General features: G+C 53.2%; 1 protein-coding gene across 2 annotated transcripts in view; it reads left to right on the top strand.

Annotated features, from left to right (window-relative positions):
- The window catches only part of LOC116952812 (uncharacterized), a 151,999-nt gene that overhangs the window by 122,821 nt on the left and 10,334 nt on the right, over nt 1–18,844 (top strand). For both annotated transcript variants that reach the window (XM_076074443.1, XM_032972481.2), the window contains exons 89-102: nt 302–337; nt 1,433–1,492; nt 1,698–1,742; nt 1,870–1,905; nt 2,511–2,546; nt 4,888–4,941; nt 5,229–5,300; nt 6,412–6,483; nt 6,972–7,007; nt 7,214–7,294; nt 9,088–9,141; nt 9,318–9,371; nt 10,634–10,696; nt 12,452–12,514. In XM_076074443.1, the coding sequence (XP_075930558.1) occupies nt 302–337; nt 1,433–1,492; nt 1,698–1,742; nt 1,870–1,905; nt 2,511–2,546; nt 4,888–4,941; nt 5,229–5,300; nt 6,412–6,483; nt 6,972–7,007; nt 7,214–7,294; nt 9,088–9,141; nt 9,318–9,371; nt 10,634–10,696; nt 12,452–12,514 (762 nt within the window). The remainder of the gene's footprint in view (nt 1–301; nt 338–1,432; nt 1,493–1,697; nt 1,743–1,869; nt 1,906–2,510; nt 2,547–4,887; nt 4,942–5,228; nt 5,301–6,411; nt 6,484–6,971; nt 7,008–7,213; nt 7,295–9,087; nt 9,142–9,317; nt 9,372–10,633; nt 10,697–12,451; nt 12,515–18,844) is intronic.

Raw genomic sequence — 18,844 nt, 5'->3', positions numbered from 1 at the left:
GATGTTTACAGGCAAGGACCTTCTCTGTCCGTTGTGGGTCAAAGTTCATCTCACACATTGGGCGCATTACGGCTGATTTTGTCACATAGGCAATCATTGCTAGCCTCTCTGTTAACAATGATAATTTTCACAATTACTATCCAAATCCCTACCCCCTACCAAAGTTTTCACATTCTTATTATATTATTATTACTATATAAAATTATTTACGCTACATGCTCATCGTTATTAGTAGTAATTTGTCATTTTAAACGTTTAAGGTGAGGTTTATCTTTCTCGTGGTTTTTTTGTCTTCTGACAGGGCTCAAGGGGAGCCCCTGGGGAGAGAGGTGTCAAGGCAAGTCCCCAGCACGATACTGAAACCATCCAATCAGCTGGGCATGAGAGGCCTCTCCAGTCGCGTTAGGGGCTTTGTTAGACCCTTGTAGGCTGATGGGATTGTGTTTGTGTGTGTGTGCATGTGTGCCTGTGTGCGTGCATTGCACGTGTGTGTGTGTGACTGGTGCAGTAGTGTAGCGGTTAGCGTGCTGCGCTACGAACCTGGCTACACAAGTTCGATTCCTGCTCACGGCCACCACCAGTGACGTTTATCTGAACTTGTCCTGGGCCTCCCCTAGGTCGACTCAGCCTCAAATGTGTACCTGGTGCGGTGTGTAAAACATCGCCACTGGGGAGACAAAGGCGGCTGGGCGTGGTGTTGGCCACCCAACCCCTCGCGTGCCGTGCCGACCTTCAGAGGTGCTCGCGAACAGCACTTGCCCCAACAGTCTGTTAAGGCTATACGGGGCTATACGGGGTCTTTGAGTGCGTGTGACTGGTGCATCAGCCAGTCAGCTCAGTCAGCCAACGCATTGCACCCGGGTCTGTCCCCGTGACCTCCTGTCAGCTTTCCACAACTGCACGTGGTCTCGAAGTGCACCTAGCACTGGCACAAGCGCTGTGGTGATGTCACCGCCACTTCGTGGTGAATGGCGGCTGTTGTTTGTGTGAGTGCTTGCAAATGCATGCATCTGTGTGTGTACGCTTGTGCATGTAATTGTGTGTGTGCCTTGATAGGTGCTCGCTAACAGCACTTTGTTAAAAATAAAAGTCTGTGTGTATGAGGGAAGCGGTAGAGGAGCGGTTAGCGCTACGAACTCAGCTGTCCGAGTTCGATTCCCGCTCAGGGCCAACCCCAGTGACGCTTATCTGAACCGGTTGTGGGCCTCCCCTAGGTCGACTCAGCCTCAAATGAGAATCCGGTACGGTGTGTAAGCATCGTCACTGGGGAGCCAAAGGCGGCCGGGTGTGGTGCTGGCCACCCACCCCCTCGTGTGCCGTGCCGGCCTTCGTAGGCGCTCGCTAACAGCACTTGCCCCTACAGTCTGCTAAGGCTATACGGGGGATCTTTGTCTTTGTCCTGTTGCTCAATGTGCGCGCGTCATCATCGCAGGGCGAGAGTGGAGCAGGTCCTCTGGGACCTCCGGGTGACACGGGTCTGAGCGGAGCTCGGGTAATTAATTATTTAAATCCTGTTATTTTCCTAATTCTGAGCCGAGTAACACTCACTTCATTCCAATTAGTACACACAATCTTTCCTAAAGTTTACTTCATTCTGCCCACGCTAATGATGAATTTCACATATCCTGTGAAATGAAAAGAGTGTGAGAGGCAACTTATTTTTAACCTGTTCAACTCCCCTCGTCCTCATTTCCCAGGGTGCACCAGGAATGCCTGGGCTGCCTGGGCCAGCGGGAGAACCGGTGAGTTTCAGCGAGGGCGTCCGCCGGCTGATCCTTGTTCATACCCTCAACATTTATTTTCTTGTCGTTGTTATTCCCCCGGTCGTGTGAGCTCCATGGGAGGGATCTGCTCTTGTGTCGCGTGCAGGGCCTGTCTGGAAGCAAGGGTTACCGGGGAGAGAAGGTGGGTTTCTCATCATCATCATCATCACCTCTATCATCACCATCATCATTGTTCTCCTCGTCCCGCATTGAAGACAATCAGAATTCCCGAAGCAACTTCCCACGCTGCTGTCCGGCTCTCCGGCGTGTTCCATTTAGTTCCATTTAGTTCCATTTATTTGGTGTAGCCCTGTGAGCCATTCGGCTCTTGAATCGAGTGCAACCGCAACAAACAAAAAACAAAAACACGAACAAGAAAACATCTTAAAGTGCCTATGTGACTATATGCAAACAGAAAATCCAGGAAAAAAAACATCAAAATATTCCTGAAATAGCACCGTACACCAACGCTGTGTGCAAAAATCCCAGTGGGATGCAAGTCAAACAACAACAACAACAACCACAAGACAACTAAGATTAAGGCCATCAGTCCAACTCCGTACTACAATAAACAAAAACATGGCCAAAACCAAAAAAACGTTTTCGAAATCATCAAAATAAAAAGCCATAAATGCAATGTAACAGTGATCATAGGGACTGTGACCGAATTTTTTGTGGTCGGGTCGTTCCGTTTTCTGCAACTGCTCCTTTGGCGTCGTCAAACATTTATGTGCCCTCTCGTCGCAGGGCAACTCTGGGAGTCCTGGACCGAAGGGTGACGACGTGAGTCCCTCCAGCACCTCCTCGTTACCACGGTATCTCCGGGTCGTTATCCCGTAGCCACGTCTCTCCGCGCACATCTCAATGTTGGTCGCATACGGTGAGCTGGCCACTTGCGTGCGAGGGCGGAATAAGATGGAGAAGTGTGGTGAGTGAGTGAGTGAGAGGGTGAGTGAGTGAGAGGGTGGGTGAGTGAGTGAGAGGGTGGGTGAGTGAGTGAGTGAGAGGGTGGGTGAGTGAGAGGGTGGGTGGGTGAGTGAGTGAGTGAGAGGGTGGGTGGGTGAGTGAGTGAGTGAGAGGTGAGGGGGTGAGTGAGAGGGTGGGTGAGTGAGTGAGTGAGAGGTGAGTGAGAGGTGAGTGAGTGAGAGGGTGGGTGAGTGAGTGAGAGGGTGAGTGAGTGAGAGGGTGGGTGAGTGAGTGAGTGAGAGGGTGAGTGAGTGAGAGGGTGAGAGGATGAGTGACTGAGATGGTGGGTGGGTGGGTGAGCGAGTGAGAGGGTGAGTGAGTGAGTGGGAGGGTGAGTGAGTGAGAGGGTGAGTGAGTGAGAGGGTGGGTGAGTGAGTGAGAGGGTGAGTGAGTGAGAGGGTGAGTGAGGGAGAGGGTGGGTGGGTGAGTGAGTGAGAGGGTGGGTGGGTGAGAGGGTGAGAGGGTGAATGAGTGAGTGAGAGGGTGAGTGAGCGAGTGAGAGGGTGAGTGAGTGAGCGAGTGAGAGAGTGAGTGAGTGAGGGAGTGAGTGAGAGGGTGGGTGAGTGAGCGAGTGAGAGGGTGAGTTAGCGAGTAAGAGGGTGAGTGAGTGAGAGGGTGAGTGAGTGGGAGGGTGGGTGAGTGAGTGAAATGGTGGGCGAGTGAGCGAGTGAGAGGGTGAGTGAGTGGGAGGATTGGTGAGTGAGTGAGAGGAAGGGTGAGTGAGTGAGTGAGATCGTAGGTGAATGAGTGTTGAGAGGGTGAGTGAGTGAGAGGGTGAGTGAGTGAGAGGGTGAGTGGGTGAGTGAAAGGGTGAGTGAGTGGGTGAGTGAGTTGGAGGGTGAGTGAGTGAGTGAGATGGTGGGTGAGTGAGCGTTGAGAGGGTGAGTGGGTGAGAGGGTGAGTGAGTGAGTGAGTGGGTTAGTGGGTGAGTTAGAGGGTGAGTGAGTGAGTGGTGGGTGAGTAAGTGGGATGGTGAGTGAGTGAGTGAGATGGTGGGTGAGTGAGCGTTGAGAGGGTGAGTGAGTTAGAGGGTGAGTGAGTGAGAGGGTGAGTGAGTGAGAGGGTGAGTGAGAGGGTGAGTGAGTGAGTGAGAGGGTGGGTGGATGAGTGAGTGAGAGGGTGAGTGAGTGAGTGAGAGGGTGGGTGGGTGGGTGGGTGAGTGAGAGGGTAGGTGGGTGAGTGAGTGAGAGGGTGGGTGGGTGAGTGAGAGGGTGAGTGAGTGAGTGAGAGGGTGAGCGAGTGAGAGGGTGCGTGAGTGAGTGAGTGAATGAGAGGGTGAGTGAGTGAGCGAGTGAGAGGGTGAGTGAGTAAGAGGGTGGGTGAGTGAGTGAGAGGGTGAGTGAGTGAGTGGGAGGGTGCGTGAGTGAGTGAGTGAGAGGGTGAGTGAGTGAGAGGGTGAGTGAGTGAGTGAGATGGTGGGTGAGTGAGCAAGTGAGAGGGTGAGTGAGTGAGAGGGTGGGTGAGTGAGTGAGAGGGTGAGTGAGTGAGAGGGTGGTTGAGTGAGTGAGAGGGTGGGTGAGTGAGTGAGTCTTGTTGTGAGCTGCAGTGTGCTGATAGAACACAGTGTGATGGCATGATCTGGTCGGCAGAGTCCTCACCATGGGTGGAGCAATCGCTGAGTAAAGTTAACAGGCAGCGCTCTGTTCACTGGTGGTTATTAATTCCAGTTACATACATCCAATTGGACAAATTGCATATCTAACTTAATTCGCTGTCTTCCACAGCACTTGTTATACCTATAATTGCCCAAGTCAAAACATTATTTTCATTCTGTTGTTTTCTAAATTTAAATTGAGTCGTTACAATTTGCGCTAATTATGAAGGATTCCGGATATAAATTGAAACTATGCAAGCGAGGTGGCGGTGGGGGTGGATTGATGCCCACAGAGAAGAAAGCTCGTACCCCACGGGACACTGCCACGTTGATGGAAGTCGGTGTAGGCTGGCTTGTGCACAACGCAAAGTAATCCTGCCTCCCTGCCTCCCTGCCATCCCTCCCCCCACCCCCTCCCTTCACCCCTCCCCCCACTCTCCCTGCCTCCCTCCCTGCCATCCCATCCCTCCCCCCCACCCCCTCCCTTCACCCCCCCCACTCTCCCTGCCTCCTTCCCCCTCCATCCTTTCCCCTTCCCCCCACTCCCCGTCTCCGTGTGGACAGGGAGACGGCGTTGGGGTTGGGCCGCCCGGCAGGAGAGGAGCCAAAGGCGACAGGGTCAGCGCTCCCCCCCCCCCCAACTCACCTCACTCACCTCTTTCACTCCTCGCCTGCTCACCTTGTTTCACCTTCATCATTTACCCACCAATCTCACTCGCCTACAACGTTCGCTCACCCTTTGTTCACTCGGGCTCATTCGCTCCACTCAATTCCTTGACTGGGACACATCCGTTCAGCTCATTCACTCAGCCTAGCCGTTGTCCACTCAACTCCTTCACCGGACACATCCGTTCAGCTCATTCAACCTCCCCGTGTCATTGTCCCCTGGGTTCGGAATGCCGCAGGGCGACCACGGCCCTGAAGGTCTGGACGGGAAGAAGGGAGACAAGGGCGAGCGTGGACCCGTCGCACCGCAGGTGGGTCGTCGTCGTCACCACCACCACCACCACCACCACCCTCGCCGTCGTCAGCCACGGCCTGTCCGCTGCCGGACGAAGGCCTCGCCAAACCGTCGCCACCTCCCCCCGGCGGCGGCCTTGCCGTGTGACACTCCGCGGCCCTCCCTCCGCCGGCGCCGATCCCGTCGCTGCCCCGTCTCTGCGGGGGACGTCCTCTCGGGCGCGTGCGTCCCCCTCCCCGGGCTGCCGTTCTGCCGCCAGTCTCGACCGCCGGCCGTCGTCACTTCCAGGGATGTGCCCTGCCCACGCGGCCGCTCGCTGAGTCCAACACTGACGACGATGTCCCTAGCTCGCGCGTCTATCTCTCATCCGCGGGCCCCTCCTGCTGCTGCCTCTCCGTGTGGTGCCAGGCCCTGCACCTCTCCCCGCTTGCACCTGCCCACGCTCATTGGCTGCGTCCGTGCAGCGCTGCGAAGGCTTCAGAATTCCGCGCACGCGTGTGGCGTACCAGGGTCGTTTCACCTCCTCTTGATTGCCTCGTTTCAGTTTTGTTTTCCTTCGTCCCCGCGCGCACGAGACTGAAGCGTGCGATTTACGTTCACAGGTCCCTCCAATGAGATCAATAACCTCCTTGAGCGACGTTGCTCTTTCCCTTTGCGCCTGTGGATTTTTTTCTTTCTCAAAAGCTCCGCAGTGCCCAGACGCAATTCGTTTGTTTTTTTCTTCTCTCTTTCTCGCAATATACAAAAAAAATATACAGGGACTGCTCTACTTGCAAACGAGTTCGGTTCCGGAGGTCTGTTCGTAAGTCGATCTGTGCGTAAGTCCGACTTTACTGCTGTCGATTCCAAACGTGTTGTACGGCGTGCACACTAAAGACGGGGAATGGCTTTAAACGTTGTATAATCTCCTGTAGCTGCAGATGCCACTGGTTCGTAATTTTTATGCAGATGGAGGTGCCACCATCGCCATTTATTGCGACTGTTCGGACAGGTTTGTTCGCACCTCTGAAAGTTCGTAAGTCGAACGTTCGTAAGTAGAGGAGTCCCTGTATAAAAAAAATAACGCTTGCACTTGTAAATGCTCAATAGCCGAACTGACGTGAATGTCCGACACCCGTTGCCCACAGGGAAGCAAGGGGCAGGGCGGAGACAAGGGAGCACGAGGAATCCCCGGCCTCGCGGGGATTGGCGGTCCCAAGGTAAACGCCACCTCAAGGACTCGCTTCCACGGGGCAGCCAGCTCGGCTCGGCCTGAGGTGGCCTGACTCGCACCGTCCCCGGGTTGACGGACGACTCGAGGTGGTTTAAGAAGCGGGCCTTTCCGTGGCTTTTATTCCATTCGTGATGCGGGTCAGGGCAGGCCTTTCTCAGAAATACTTCCGTGGAAGACCGCACCTCCAAGTAGCACGGATTGGCATGTACGATGCGAGTGCTTGTGAGTAAAAGACCAAAACTGCATTGTTTGCAAAGGTGCGTGTTAATTTAAATGTACCTGCCGTCCATAACATTTTTGATCGGCCTGTACCGGGCTGACCTGTTTCCACTCAGCCTAGAGAGTGCAAGCCAGCCCGTGAGGTGACATTGACCCAGAGAATTCAGGCTACTGCCTGAAACGACATTGATACTAATCCAGGTTATTTTGGAAGGAGGACTGACTGCTCACATCTTTCTTCTTGATTTTCGACAGGGTGAACCAGGAGAGCTGGGAATGCCGGGCACTGCTGTGAGTTTTCATATTCACAGTCACGATGTCACCCACCTCGCGTACCGCACGCACCAAACGCACCACACGCACCACACACTCCGTACGTATCACACATCCCTTGGGAAACGTGATGACATTTTTTTGAGAAAAAAAAAATCACTCTCCATTCATGCACGTCACCATTCCCTCCTGTGTGCCCTGCTTCCCTCCACGCTGCTCCCCAGGGAACCCCAGGTCTGCGGGGACGAAGCGGATTCAAGGGCATCAAGGGGGAGCGTGGAATGTACAGTGAAAAGGGTGAAAATGTGAGTGGCAAAACGCAAATTCGCGCACGAAAGACAAAACGCCCCTCGGAACTCCGGCGTGCGCGCGGAGTGAAACGTCGGACCTCGTGCCGAGCAACTTGGCAGGATGTGGCGTGGATGCCGTGCAGCACGATTTAGATATTTATTTTATGCACGCAACGGGAAACGTCAAACACGGCACTGCATCGACGAAACGCACGACGTGAAACGCACGCCGCCTCGCTCATGACACCGCGTGGACAAGAGTCGTGGACCTGCGATCTCATTCTGCCGTGTGGCCTTGCCCATACGTATGTGACATACGGGTTGGGGGGGGAGGGCGCTCGACTCAGCCAATTCACTAAGGGGGGGGGGTTGGGTTTTCTGTGTGTGTCGGTGCGTGTGTCTGTCTTAATTGTTTCCTGTTGCACGTGCGTACATTGAACTTCTTTCGCGCCATCACGTAGCCAACCGTCACGTAGCCAACCGTCACGTAGCCAACCGTCACGTAGCCAACCGTCACGTAGCCAACCGTCACTTAGCCAACCATCACGTAGCCAACCGTCACGTAGCCAACCGTCACGTAGCCAACCGTCACGTAGCTAACCGTCACGTAGCCAACCGTCACGTAGCCAACCGTCACGTAGCCAACCGTCACGCAGCCAACCGTCACGTAGCCAACCGTCACTTAGCCAACCGTCACGTAGCCAACCGTCACTTAGCCAACCGTCACGTAGCCGACCGTCACGTAGCCGACCGTCACGTAGCCGACCGTCACGTAGCCAACCGTCACGTAGCCAACCGTCACGCAGCCAACCGTCACGTAGCCAACCGTCACGTAGCCAACCATCACGTAGCCAACCGTCACGTAGCCAACTGTCATGTAGCCAACCGTCACGTAGCCAACCGTCAAGTAGCCAACCGTCACGTAGCCAACCGTCACGTAGCCAACCGTCACTTAGCCAACCGTCACGTAGCCGACCGTCACGTAGCCGACCGTCACGTAGCCGACCGTCACGTAGCCAACCGTCACGTAGCCGACCGTCACGCAGCCAACCGTCACGTAGCCAACCGTCACGTAGCCAACCGTCACGTAGCCAACCGTCACGTAGCCAACCGTCACGTAGCCAACCGTCAAGTAGCCAACCGTCACGTAGCCAACCGTCACGTAGCCAACCGTCACTTAGCCAACCGTCACGTAGCCAACCGTCACGTAGCCAACCGTCACGCAGCCAACCGTCACGTAGCCAACCGTCACTTAGCCAACCGTCACGTAGCCAACCGTCACTTAGCCAACCGTCACGTAGCCAACCGTCACGTAGCCAACCGTCACGTAGCCAACCGTCACGCAGCCAACCGTCACGTAGCCAACCGTCACGTAGCCAACTGTCACTTAGCCAACTGTCACCTAGCCAACCGTCACGTAGCCAACCGTCACGTAGCCAACTGTCACGTAGCCAACCGTCACGTAGCCAACTGTCACCTAGCCAACCGTCACGTAGCCAACCGTCACGTAGCCAACTGTCACGCAGCCAACTGTCACGTAGCCAACCGTGCTAATCGGCGGCGTGGAGGATGGCGATGGGGAACGACAATAAACTAAACGCAAAAAAAGCAGTTGTAGAGGAATTAGTTTTCAAATGAAATGGGCCTCGATCACGTTGCCCGTGTTCGTGGGGGCTGGCGTTGGGACCAGTGATCGACTTGCTGTGATCGTCGCACGTGGTGATTTTGTACTCGAGTAATCATCTTGCTGCGGCGTACGCTCGGGTCGCCGGCGACGGGAGCTGACCGTCTGCGATCTTTGCCGGCAGGGCGACGTGGGCTTGAAAGGGCAGTGTGGCGAGGATGGAGCGAAGGGAGCCAAGGTTTGTAGCCGGCTCACCGTCGTGACGGGCACCGGCACCGACACCGCACCTCACCGCACAGCCACTGCCGGGCGCACGCTCTCTCCACGATCCCCCCCCACCCCACCCACCCCACCCACCGGGTCCCCCCTCCCACCCCACTCACCGCCCCCCCCCCCATCTCGTTCTGCGTGCAGGGAGACCCTGGGCTTCCCGGAGGCCGTGGTTCACCGGGGGAGAGAGGAGAGAGGGTGAGGCTTTGGTACTCGCAGGCCAGAGGTGGCCGGTTCGATTTGATCTCCCGGCGCGGCGGTGGAAACAGCGGCGCGAGTCTTTTTCAATCCGCCCCATGTCACCCCACGCCCCTGTCCACCCGGCAGTGATGTAAATTGACTCTCCGCGAGTCATCTATTTGTGGGTTGCGTGCGGTGAAGAAAAAGCCAAAATTATTCTCGAGGCCCTGGAGGTCCTCTCCAGGGCTCCGTCGAACGGAGGCTCTTCTGCCAGGAGTAGCGTAGGCAGGCAATTGCCCAGCTGCACCTTCCCATTGCGTTTACAGTCATTACACACGGAGCGCTTGCCAAAAACAAACCACAATTCCTTGCTGGTCTCGTCAAGGAGCGTAGACCATCACGCGAATTTCGGTCATCCTCGCGGCAGCAGTTTTTGGCTGGCCCTTGAACAAAGACGGTCGCTGCATCGACCGTTTTCAGATGCGCTTCTGCGGCCGTCTGGAACGCTCTTTCTGCCCATATTAGGAAGCCACTGGAGCTTATGCGCTTTTAAATCTAGATTGAAAACTCATTTCTTTAGAACTGCTTTTTGTTTTGAGTTTGTTGTGCTTCCTCCAGCACCTCTGATGAGCACGGTTGGCTACGTACGGCACAAAAGAAGTCCAACACACGTACATACAAATGCATGCTGCGAATGGGTTGCTCTTCATGGAAAATAACGGGGGTTCCGTTGACAGAGCGGATTGTGCCGGGTGTGTGCCCCCCCTCGGTATTTCAGGGGGTACACGGCGTGCATTCTAAATACCAGGTTCGTCGTCTTATCGCGCCTCTTGCCATCAGCCTTGCCGTGCATCCCGCCAGCAGGCGTGGCCGCGAGCGATCGCCATCGCTGCCGGTTAAGCCGCGTGCCAACGGGCATTTCACGGTCTCACGCACGCACCCACGCCTGCCGCGTGGAGTCTGACAAATCGTCGTAATGGCCAGATAAACGAACCGTCACATCAACAGAAGACAATTAAACTGCCAGGCCGATTACGGTAAGTCACCGAAACCCCTCACCCACCGGTACGGCCGTGCCGTGCCGAGCCAAGCCCCTTGCGGCCCAGGAAACATCAACAGTGGGGAAACAAAGGCGGCCGGGCGTGGTGCTGACCGCACTACCCCCTCGGGTGTCGTGACGGCTTGTGATAGGTGCTCACGAGCTGCACTTGCCCCAACAGTCAGTATGTGAGAGGCTATATGGGGGATCTTTATGATTGTATGTGTGTGTGTGTTGGCAGGGTGAGCGAGGCATGCTGGGTACTCCGGGAGCACCCGGGCAACAAGGGGCATCAGGACCAAAGGTGAGAGGTCAAGAGCTTCATAGATTAAAGTTGAACACCGGCCAGTGAATATTTTATGTATCTATTAAAACAACCCTGTCGAAACGCTAACCGCATCAACAACAGCTGGAAAGATATTAACACAGTTCGAAGCCTGTTCAGGTTCAATGGTGCTGGGTTACTCCTATCTGCTGTATGGTTCTGAAACGGGGTTTGCACCGACTAAAAATATTTATAAACGATGAAATGGGGTTAACAGCATCAGAGCCTATTGGCTGAATAGGCCAAATAATCAGGGCAAGTGTCAAGTTTCTTCTAGTACGTATGTTGAAATTCTTGCACACCGGACGTAGCCAACCGTCCTACTCGGATGTGCAAACCGTGTTTCGATAAATAGCGTATCGTAAGCTTTCAAGCAACTCCTCATTCATCGCAAATGATTAAGCGGCCTAGAAGGACTTATCTGGACACACACACACACGCGCGCACATACAAAAAAACAGCATTCAGCATAGCCACTTATACAGGGTGGGCCATAAGTAACTGTCTGATTTTAAATAGTCGGATTTTTTATGTTAAACCATTTTGTTTATTTTTTTTGTCACAATAATAAAGTATAAGCCTGGGAGTTTATAATGAACCGGTATGCACGTCAGCAGCCGTGCACGAAGAGTTGAAATTAATTTCAGAAACAATCGTTCAAATATTTCACAGATATTTTAAGACCCGAACGGCTCCAACTCCGCACCGTATTCGGGCGTTGGTTTCCCGATTGCGGGAGTGGGGAAGCAACGGTGGATGCGAAGCATCGCGTTGGCAGACCTCGAAGCGGCCAAATCTCCGGCTCCTACTCAGCAAGTTGAGGGAGAGTATTCAATGAGAACCCCTGAACTTCGACGAGGAGACGCTGCTCCGGTCAATTGGGGATCGCGCGACGGTCGCCGCGGCGGTCATTTACAAAGAAATTATTTTTCATGAATTAAAAAAAATTTTCTATCATTTACAGATTGTGTTTCTATTTAATTTTTGTGGCCCACCCTGCATATATATTGTTTAATACACTTCAAAAACACTCGCGTCCCCGACATGGCTTGCACCTTAACGTATTCTTCTCATCATGACGCACTTGTTCCTCTGTAATTCAAAGCAATAGTTGTAGCTTGATCTTAAAATCTAGTAGGCATGAGCTCGCGTGAGTGGTGGTGTGTGTGACCAGATTTGTCAGATGCGCCACCTGTGCCCCCTACTCTGTGCCAGTCATCTCGGGCAGTCAGCCCATGGCACCTGGGCTGCCGTTATTGTAGCATCGCACCTCCGATTAGCACGGTTGGCTATGTACAGTGCAAAAGAAGTTAAACATACTAACGATATTGTCGTTGTGATTTAAAGCTTTCGTGACTGCAGGGATTCATATTCTTGGTTCTTTCGGTAAAGTCACCACGTAGAAGGGAAACAATAAAATTATAAAAATATAAAACAATAAAATTCTCACGACGTTTCGACCGCAACACAAGCAGTCATCATCAGGTGTGAAAACCACAACAAGAAAATTTGAAAAAAGTGGCGGTTTTTTAACGTTAGCACCACGGATAGCGATTCATTGTTTCCCTTCTACGTGACTTTACCGAAAGAACCAAGAATATGTTATTGTTGTTGTTGACCAGATTATTTATAACTTTATTGACACCGGGCTCAAGTTTCAGTGGTGCGTCTCGCGCTGTCCGGAGCCGCGGGTCGCGCGTGCCGCTCGTCAAGTTCCATTTTGCTCGTCGGCAGGGAGAGGTGGGCGCTGCGGGAGTGGACGGGAGGAAGGGATCCCCCGGAGACAAGGGGCTGCAGGTGAGAGCTACCTACGGATCTCCCGCGTCTGCGTGAGCCCCCTCCAACCCTACCCCCCCCCCCCCCCCCCAGATCTCTTTTTCGGTCGCCCGCTCAGACGACGGACACTGCCACGTGGTGGCGGCGGCGGCGGCATTGCCGGCGCGGTTCGCTGGGCTTGCAAACCCAGGAGTTTGGCCGGTTCAATTTGGACTCGCCGCCAAGGCAGTTCAAACGCAGTGGCAGCAGGTTTTGTCTGAAAATCGCCCGCGTCGCGTTTGGCTGCCCGTCGCGTCGGCAGTGGGGGTGGCACGGCCACGAATTGTGAGCGCTCGCGTAAGCCCGTCATTCACAAATCAGTGTAGTCGTGCACCCGATGGGTGATTTTTCTGGACAGATAATTGTGGCCATGGAGATCTGATTGCGACCATGTCGAATGGCGTCACCAAAATTGCACGTATAACCAAGGCTTAATTTTAGTTGGTGCTGTTTGCGCCTTAAATCCAGAAAATATATCCCTGACCCCCCCCCCCCTCTCCTCCTGCTGTCAGAGGGTAGGGATGGATGGGGGGAGGGAGGATCACGATCTGGTGGGTGGGGGGGCAGTGCCTCCGGAGAGAGTTCCATGAGGAACTAAGCCCTTTTGTCAATTGAAATAGTCTGTATACGCGTGGTTACGTGTTGTGCCACATACGTGGCGATTGCCACCCGGGACACACGAATGCGAACGAGATTGTCCTTCGCAAGCAATTCTCCAGGTGGAATATGTTTATTGATGAATAAACGGCTAAGTATAATCATCATTATAATAATGCACGCAGACAATGCTCGAGGCAGGCTTGTCTGAAAAGGGTAAGCGTTGTGGTTTGTTATTCGAGACAGCGGCCCTGCACGCACGCTTCCGTCTGAGTTTGCCATCGCAATATGGAAAGTGTTCGAATCAGTTTAACCACGAGCACTGTTTTTAATTAAATAAACGGAAGGAATAACGAAAATAAGTGACTGGTGTGCCACTGCGGAACACGAGCATGGAACCTTCACATCTTAGTCCTTTAATTTTTCGTTATGAATGGCAGGCCACGAAGGTGGCGCTTTTAATTCCTGAACTTTAAGTTGGACTCACTCGTGTCAAAAAAAATGAAAATCGGTGGCAATAAAAGCGTAATTAATTAATGACCGTCCAGACACTGACTGTGGAATATTTCAACAGTCTCAACTTCACGATCCAAACTCAATTAAGTCAATGAAAGAAGTCTTTGGAAAAAAAAACGTAAAATATAATCACATTTTTTTTTTAAAAGAGTTATTTCCGTGCAGCCTCTCGCCATTTCCCCAACCTCGTGTGCGACCCAAACTTCATTAAGCGAATGAAAGAACTCTCTCCGCTGTTTAACAAAGGGTAAGTGACACCACTTGCAGCAGTGGCTCCTTCTGCCATTTCCAGACACGGCCGTGTCCCACGCGCCCCCCGCTCCCTCTCGTTAGTGGTGGGAGTCGAGCTCCAGTCATTTCGTCCCATTAATCGCGTCGCAGGACACCGTGGCAAAGTGCGATAATTACGCCGAATGGACAGCCTCCGTAATTTCCCTGGCGTCTCCGATCCAAGACTGTTTTTTTTTGTAAGTTTCTTAACCCGCGTTGATGTGGGTGGTGGGCATTCGGGGAAGCGTCGCAGTTGAGAGCGACTCTTTATTTTCGTCCCGCTCCCGCAAACGTTCAATGGAACCCAACTGTTGTGGTTTTTTTTCCATTCCGAAGTGGTTTCTGCCCCCCCCCCCCACCGCGGACCTCGAATTCGAATCGATTTTGTTGTTTGTTTCATTTAAAATTCAAGAACGGGAGAACCACAGGTTTCTTTACGGAAGGAACGGGACGGTTTTGTTTTTTTGAAGAGCGCGAGCGTCGCCACCAGGGTTAAGCCGTCCGATGCAGGGGGGAGGGGGGTCCACAGTATCGTCGAGAATTAATTCCCTTCATCAGTTCTGTCGTCTCTCCTTTGTCGCGCGTGCAGGTCGTGCCCCCCCCCCACCCACCATATGTCACCGTGCACTTATCTTGCCGTAGGAGCTCGTTTATTCTCGCGCTTTCTCGCTCTCTCTCTCTCTCATTTGCTTCCGATCGCCGTCGCGTTCAACCGATAGTTGTTTCGGTCCTCGGTCGTCACGTGTCTCGGTGTTCACGAAAGAATAATGCCGGGTCTGTTGGCCCGCCTGCCGGATAATGAGCTTCAGTTTCAAGGCAGGGAGTGCCGCAAGGAACCGACGACGCCTGTGTAATGGGCGCAAGCGGCGTGATTATTTTTTTATTTCTCTTCTAGACGGTCTCGCCAAAGAAATCTGCACGCAGACCCGCGTCCCTTTGTCGTGCGCGCCCTGTCTCTGCGTTGTGCGGTTCTTTTTTTAGTTTTGTTGTTTTAGCCTGCTCCAGATTGTCCTCTTTTCTTTTTTTTCTTCCTTTCCACGTGTGCTCATTGCGTAGACGCGACCGTAAGCCGCAGCCAGGACGGCATATTTAGAGCGCGTCACAGTGTGGAGGAGCACTGCTTCGACTGCGGAGGCAATCGTGGGGCACAATCGACAGTGCGCCTGTCCGTGTGTGCCGTGTGCATTGCGGGGAGCGGCGGTGCGGTGGTTAGCGCGTTGCCCCGCGAACCCATGACCCTGGTTTGATTCCTGCTTCACGGCCAATAACAGTGGAGAACATCTGAACTAGTCCCGGGTCTCCCCTAGGTCGACTCAGCCTTAAATTAATACCTGGTGCAGTGTGTAAACATCAGCTATAGGGAGACAGAGGCGGCCAGGTGTGGTGTTGGCCACCCGCCTACTCATGTCCCGTGCCAGCCGTCAGCACTTGTGGTGGTGAGATGTTAACTACTTTGCCTGGTATGCAGGATGTCGTGGGTTCAATCCCGACACCTGGTCCCTGTATATTTGGAGTTTGCGCGTTCCCCTCCACGTACTCACCGACGCCGTTTACCCCGGGCCAGAGTCTAAGAATAAAAACTAAAAAAAACACGAAATCTGAACCGGGGAGTGTGAATTGTTTGAGTTTAATTCGTCGGACGGACAGTGGTCTCGCGTAGCCGGTTGTGGGGCCCTTCTACGCTGGAGATCTGCGGTGCGGTGTGAGCCCCCAGCCGCAGCAGCAGCAACAAGGAGACAGAGACAAACACGACTCCGAGTGCGTCGTGTTTGTCCCTTCGTGGAGTCGAAGGCGGCGCACGTTAAGGTCTCTTTTCCTGTATAGGGGCCCTTGTTAAAAATCTACTTCCTGCCAGCAGTTTGATGGTTAAAAACAGCCGCCTCACCGACGTACGTAGGTGTCGTTCATTACGAAAAATAGATCTAACCCCGGGGGGGGAGGAGGTGTGGGGAGAGTGGGGGGGGGTGCGTACGGAGGGGGTATGGTTCTCACGAACATAGGTCTCGCGCTTCAACATTTTTTGCGGGGGGGGGTGGGGGTTGGGGGTGAGATCACGGAGGCCGTAATCAACATGCATCATAACTTGGCTTGGTGGGACGACGGGAGCCGACGGGAGCAGGTCGAGGGATTAACCCGGCTCCGTGGGGGGGGGGGGTCCCGCTGGCTAGGAGATGTTACCCCCTCGCCTGGTACACAGGGTGTTCAAATATTTTGTTTTATATTAAATTAATTTCAAGAGAGAATTCACGCGTGCATTAATGTTAATGGTAGCCAGTTTGAACGTTTGTTAAAATATTGATTAAATAACCCTATTTGTGATGTCAAAATAAATATAAGAACCCTACGTGTCCTGACTTTTGGGCCACCCTGTATATAAGCAATCTGAGCTGGGATGGTAACGTTACCAGCCACCCCTGACACAAACGGGGTGCCGCTGTGTCGAGATGTTACCTCCCTCGCCTGGTATACAGGTGGCCGTGGGTTTTATCCCGACCCTGACGATGCCTGCTGTATATTTGGTGTTTGTGTGTGTCTCTCTCTCTCTCTCCCCGTGGTCACGTTGGATTTTTTTAATCCGGGTCCTCCGGTTTTTCCGTATACATTTAGAATCAACGTGCGTTCCGAGTATTTGGCTGCGATGAATTTCCACGCGACGATAAGCCGCTTCCCTGCGCTAACATTTGTGATGGCAGCAAGGTCGCTTCTTAAAAAAAAAATATAAGCTAAGAGCTCAGTGGGCCTTAACCTGGTTAAATAACAAAAAAAGTTTTAGTTTTTTTTTTATCTAATTGCGGAATAAAGAGCTGGCGCGTCGCCCGTCATGACGAGGACGACGACGCGGCGGCAAAGCCACGGATGGGAGCAGCACGGGGACCGCAAGGACGGCGAGGGCTTCTTTCGCTCAATTAAAAGTCATTCGCTTAATTCTCCCATGCGTCGGGGGGGGGGGTGAACTTGTGGTCAAAAGGGGTTGCGTTGTATTTAAATGAAGGCTCGTGGCGATGAGCAATTTGTGGCTGGTGTTCTTTTTTCGGGCGCGAGCGGTTTCGGGCTTCGGAGCGCGTTTTCCGGTCGGCAGATGTTCTTTTAATGGTTTTTCCGTTTTAAACGCGGGCCCTGAGTCTCGCTGCAGCTGACGGCGAACGAGCAGCGTGCCGGTGCTGCGAGCGTCATCGCCCACCGTCGCCACCACCGCTGGGCGCTCATTAAAACGATCCGGACGTTTCTCGCGTCTCTCCCTCACCCCCCCGCCCCCGCCCGCCACCACCCCCCGCCCCACCTCGAGTCCATTTATAGTGCTTAAATATTTACCGGGCTTATTTTTTTAATATATATCAGCTGCTCTCCGCGGCACTGTGTGCAAAGAAAGTCGCACCAGCAACCTACACCGCCACCGCGTGCCCCTTCTTCTTCCTCTGTACCACTTTGTGTGTGGCAACTCATCGGTTCCGTGGGTTTTGCCCCGAAGGCCAAAAGCACGGCCTCCCCGTGGGGGGAAGCTGAACGGATGACTTCTTCAGTGCCTCCGCTGAACCCAACCGAGGTTCCCAATGCCTCACGATGCCGTTCACTGCCTGCTCAAGGATTATCCACACAGCCACACGCCACCGGTTGCATGCTCGAGTAGATGGTGGCTGCATCTGCCACGGGTGCCTTGTAAGAATTAGTGCAAGGCGCCTTCCACTAATGTCTCAAGGCGCCTTGTAAAAATAAGGAAAGGCCAAGAGAGAAGGAGAAGCTCAATAGGATAAACGAACTTGAGAAGTATATTCTTGGTTCTTTCGGTGAAGTCACGTAGGTGTGAAAACCACAGCAAGAAAATTTTCTGGCTGTGGTTTTCACACCTGATGATGATTGCTTGTGTTGCAATCGAAACGTCGTGAGAATGTTATTGTTTAAATTTTATTATTTTATTTTTTCCCTTCTACGTTGACTTTACCAAAAGAACCAACAATATGAATCCCTGCAGTCACGAAAGCTTTAAATCGGAACTTAAGAAGATGTGTGAGACTGAAAAGTGTTCACGTTTTCAGATGAACGTTTTTCCAACGGGAGGGAATTCCACAATCGCGGCGCAATCGTAGCGAATGCCCGCTCACATCAGGAACACAACCGCGATAGAGGTATGCACAGAAGGACAGTCTGCGGATCTTAACAACCTTGGGGGGGTGTACGGATGAATTAACTCGTGAACGTATGGTGGTGCCAACCCATGCAAGGCTTTAAAAACTAGTCGGGAGGCTCTTAAACTTCACTCGTTTCAAGACCGGAAGCCGGTGTGATGATAAGAGAGCCGGAGAAATGGGGTCACGTGATGGGGCTCGGGCGAGCACCCTACCTGCCGCATTCTGAACAATTTGTCGTCCACCAAGGACCTTCTTTGAAACCCCAGCCAGCGCTTTGGTTTTGTCTAAAACTCTCGTCCGGGTTCTTGGCGTTGAAGCCCCCGAAACGCTCGGGCGCCTCGGCTGAATTCCAGAATGGGTTTGCGCGACGATCTTCGTGGGTGGGTGCGGGTTCGGGTTCGCTCGAAAGCGGTCAAATTTATATTCACGCGGTGTAACCCCCCAGTGTAACCACTTATGGATGATATTGGCCGCGATGGCCTACGAGTTAAACCAAGGTGGCATTCTCGTATGCCTTACACCACTAGCAACCAGTGCGCTAAATGTTAGGCATCCAACGATTTCTCCATGCCGCAGTTCGATGAAATGCCATGAATCTGCGAGGTTTTCGTATCCTTTAAAGTGATGCGTTGTCGTGCATCTCTTGACTGCTATTGCCACATAAAACTAATTCCATGCGACGTGCACGAACCGGGACAAAAAAAAACTCGAATATCACGTGCGCACGTGTTTTGATTCGTGTACCGCGTGGGTGATTGGTTTTAAAGGTGGCTGGGTGACTCGGAGGTGACGGCGCAGTTGC

The sequence above is a fragment of the Petromyzon marinus genome, chromosome 48, assembly GCF_048934315.1.
Source record: "Petromyzon marinus isolate PM22_M1 ecotype Great Lakes invasive population chromosome 48, UKy_Petmar_22M1.pri1.0, whole genome shotgun sequence".
Taxonomy (NCBI): Eukaryota; Metazoa; Chordata; class Hyperoartia; order Petromyzontiformes; family Petromyzontidae; genus Petromyzon; species Petromyzon marinus.
This window is presented reverse-complemented; position numbering and strand designations above follow the sequence as displayed.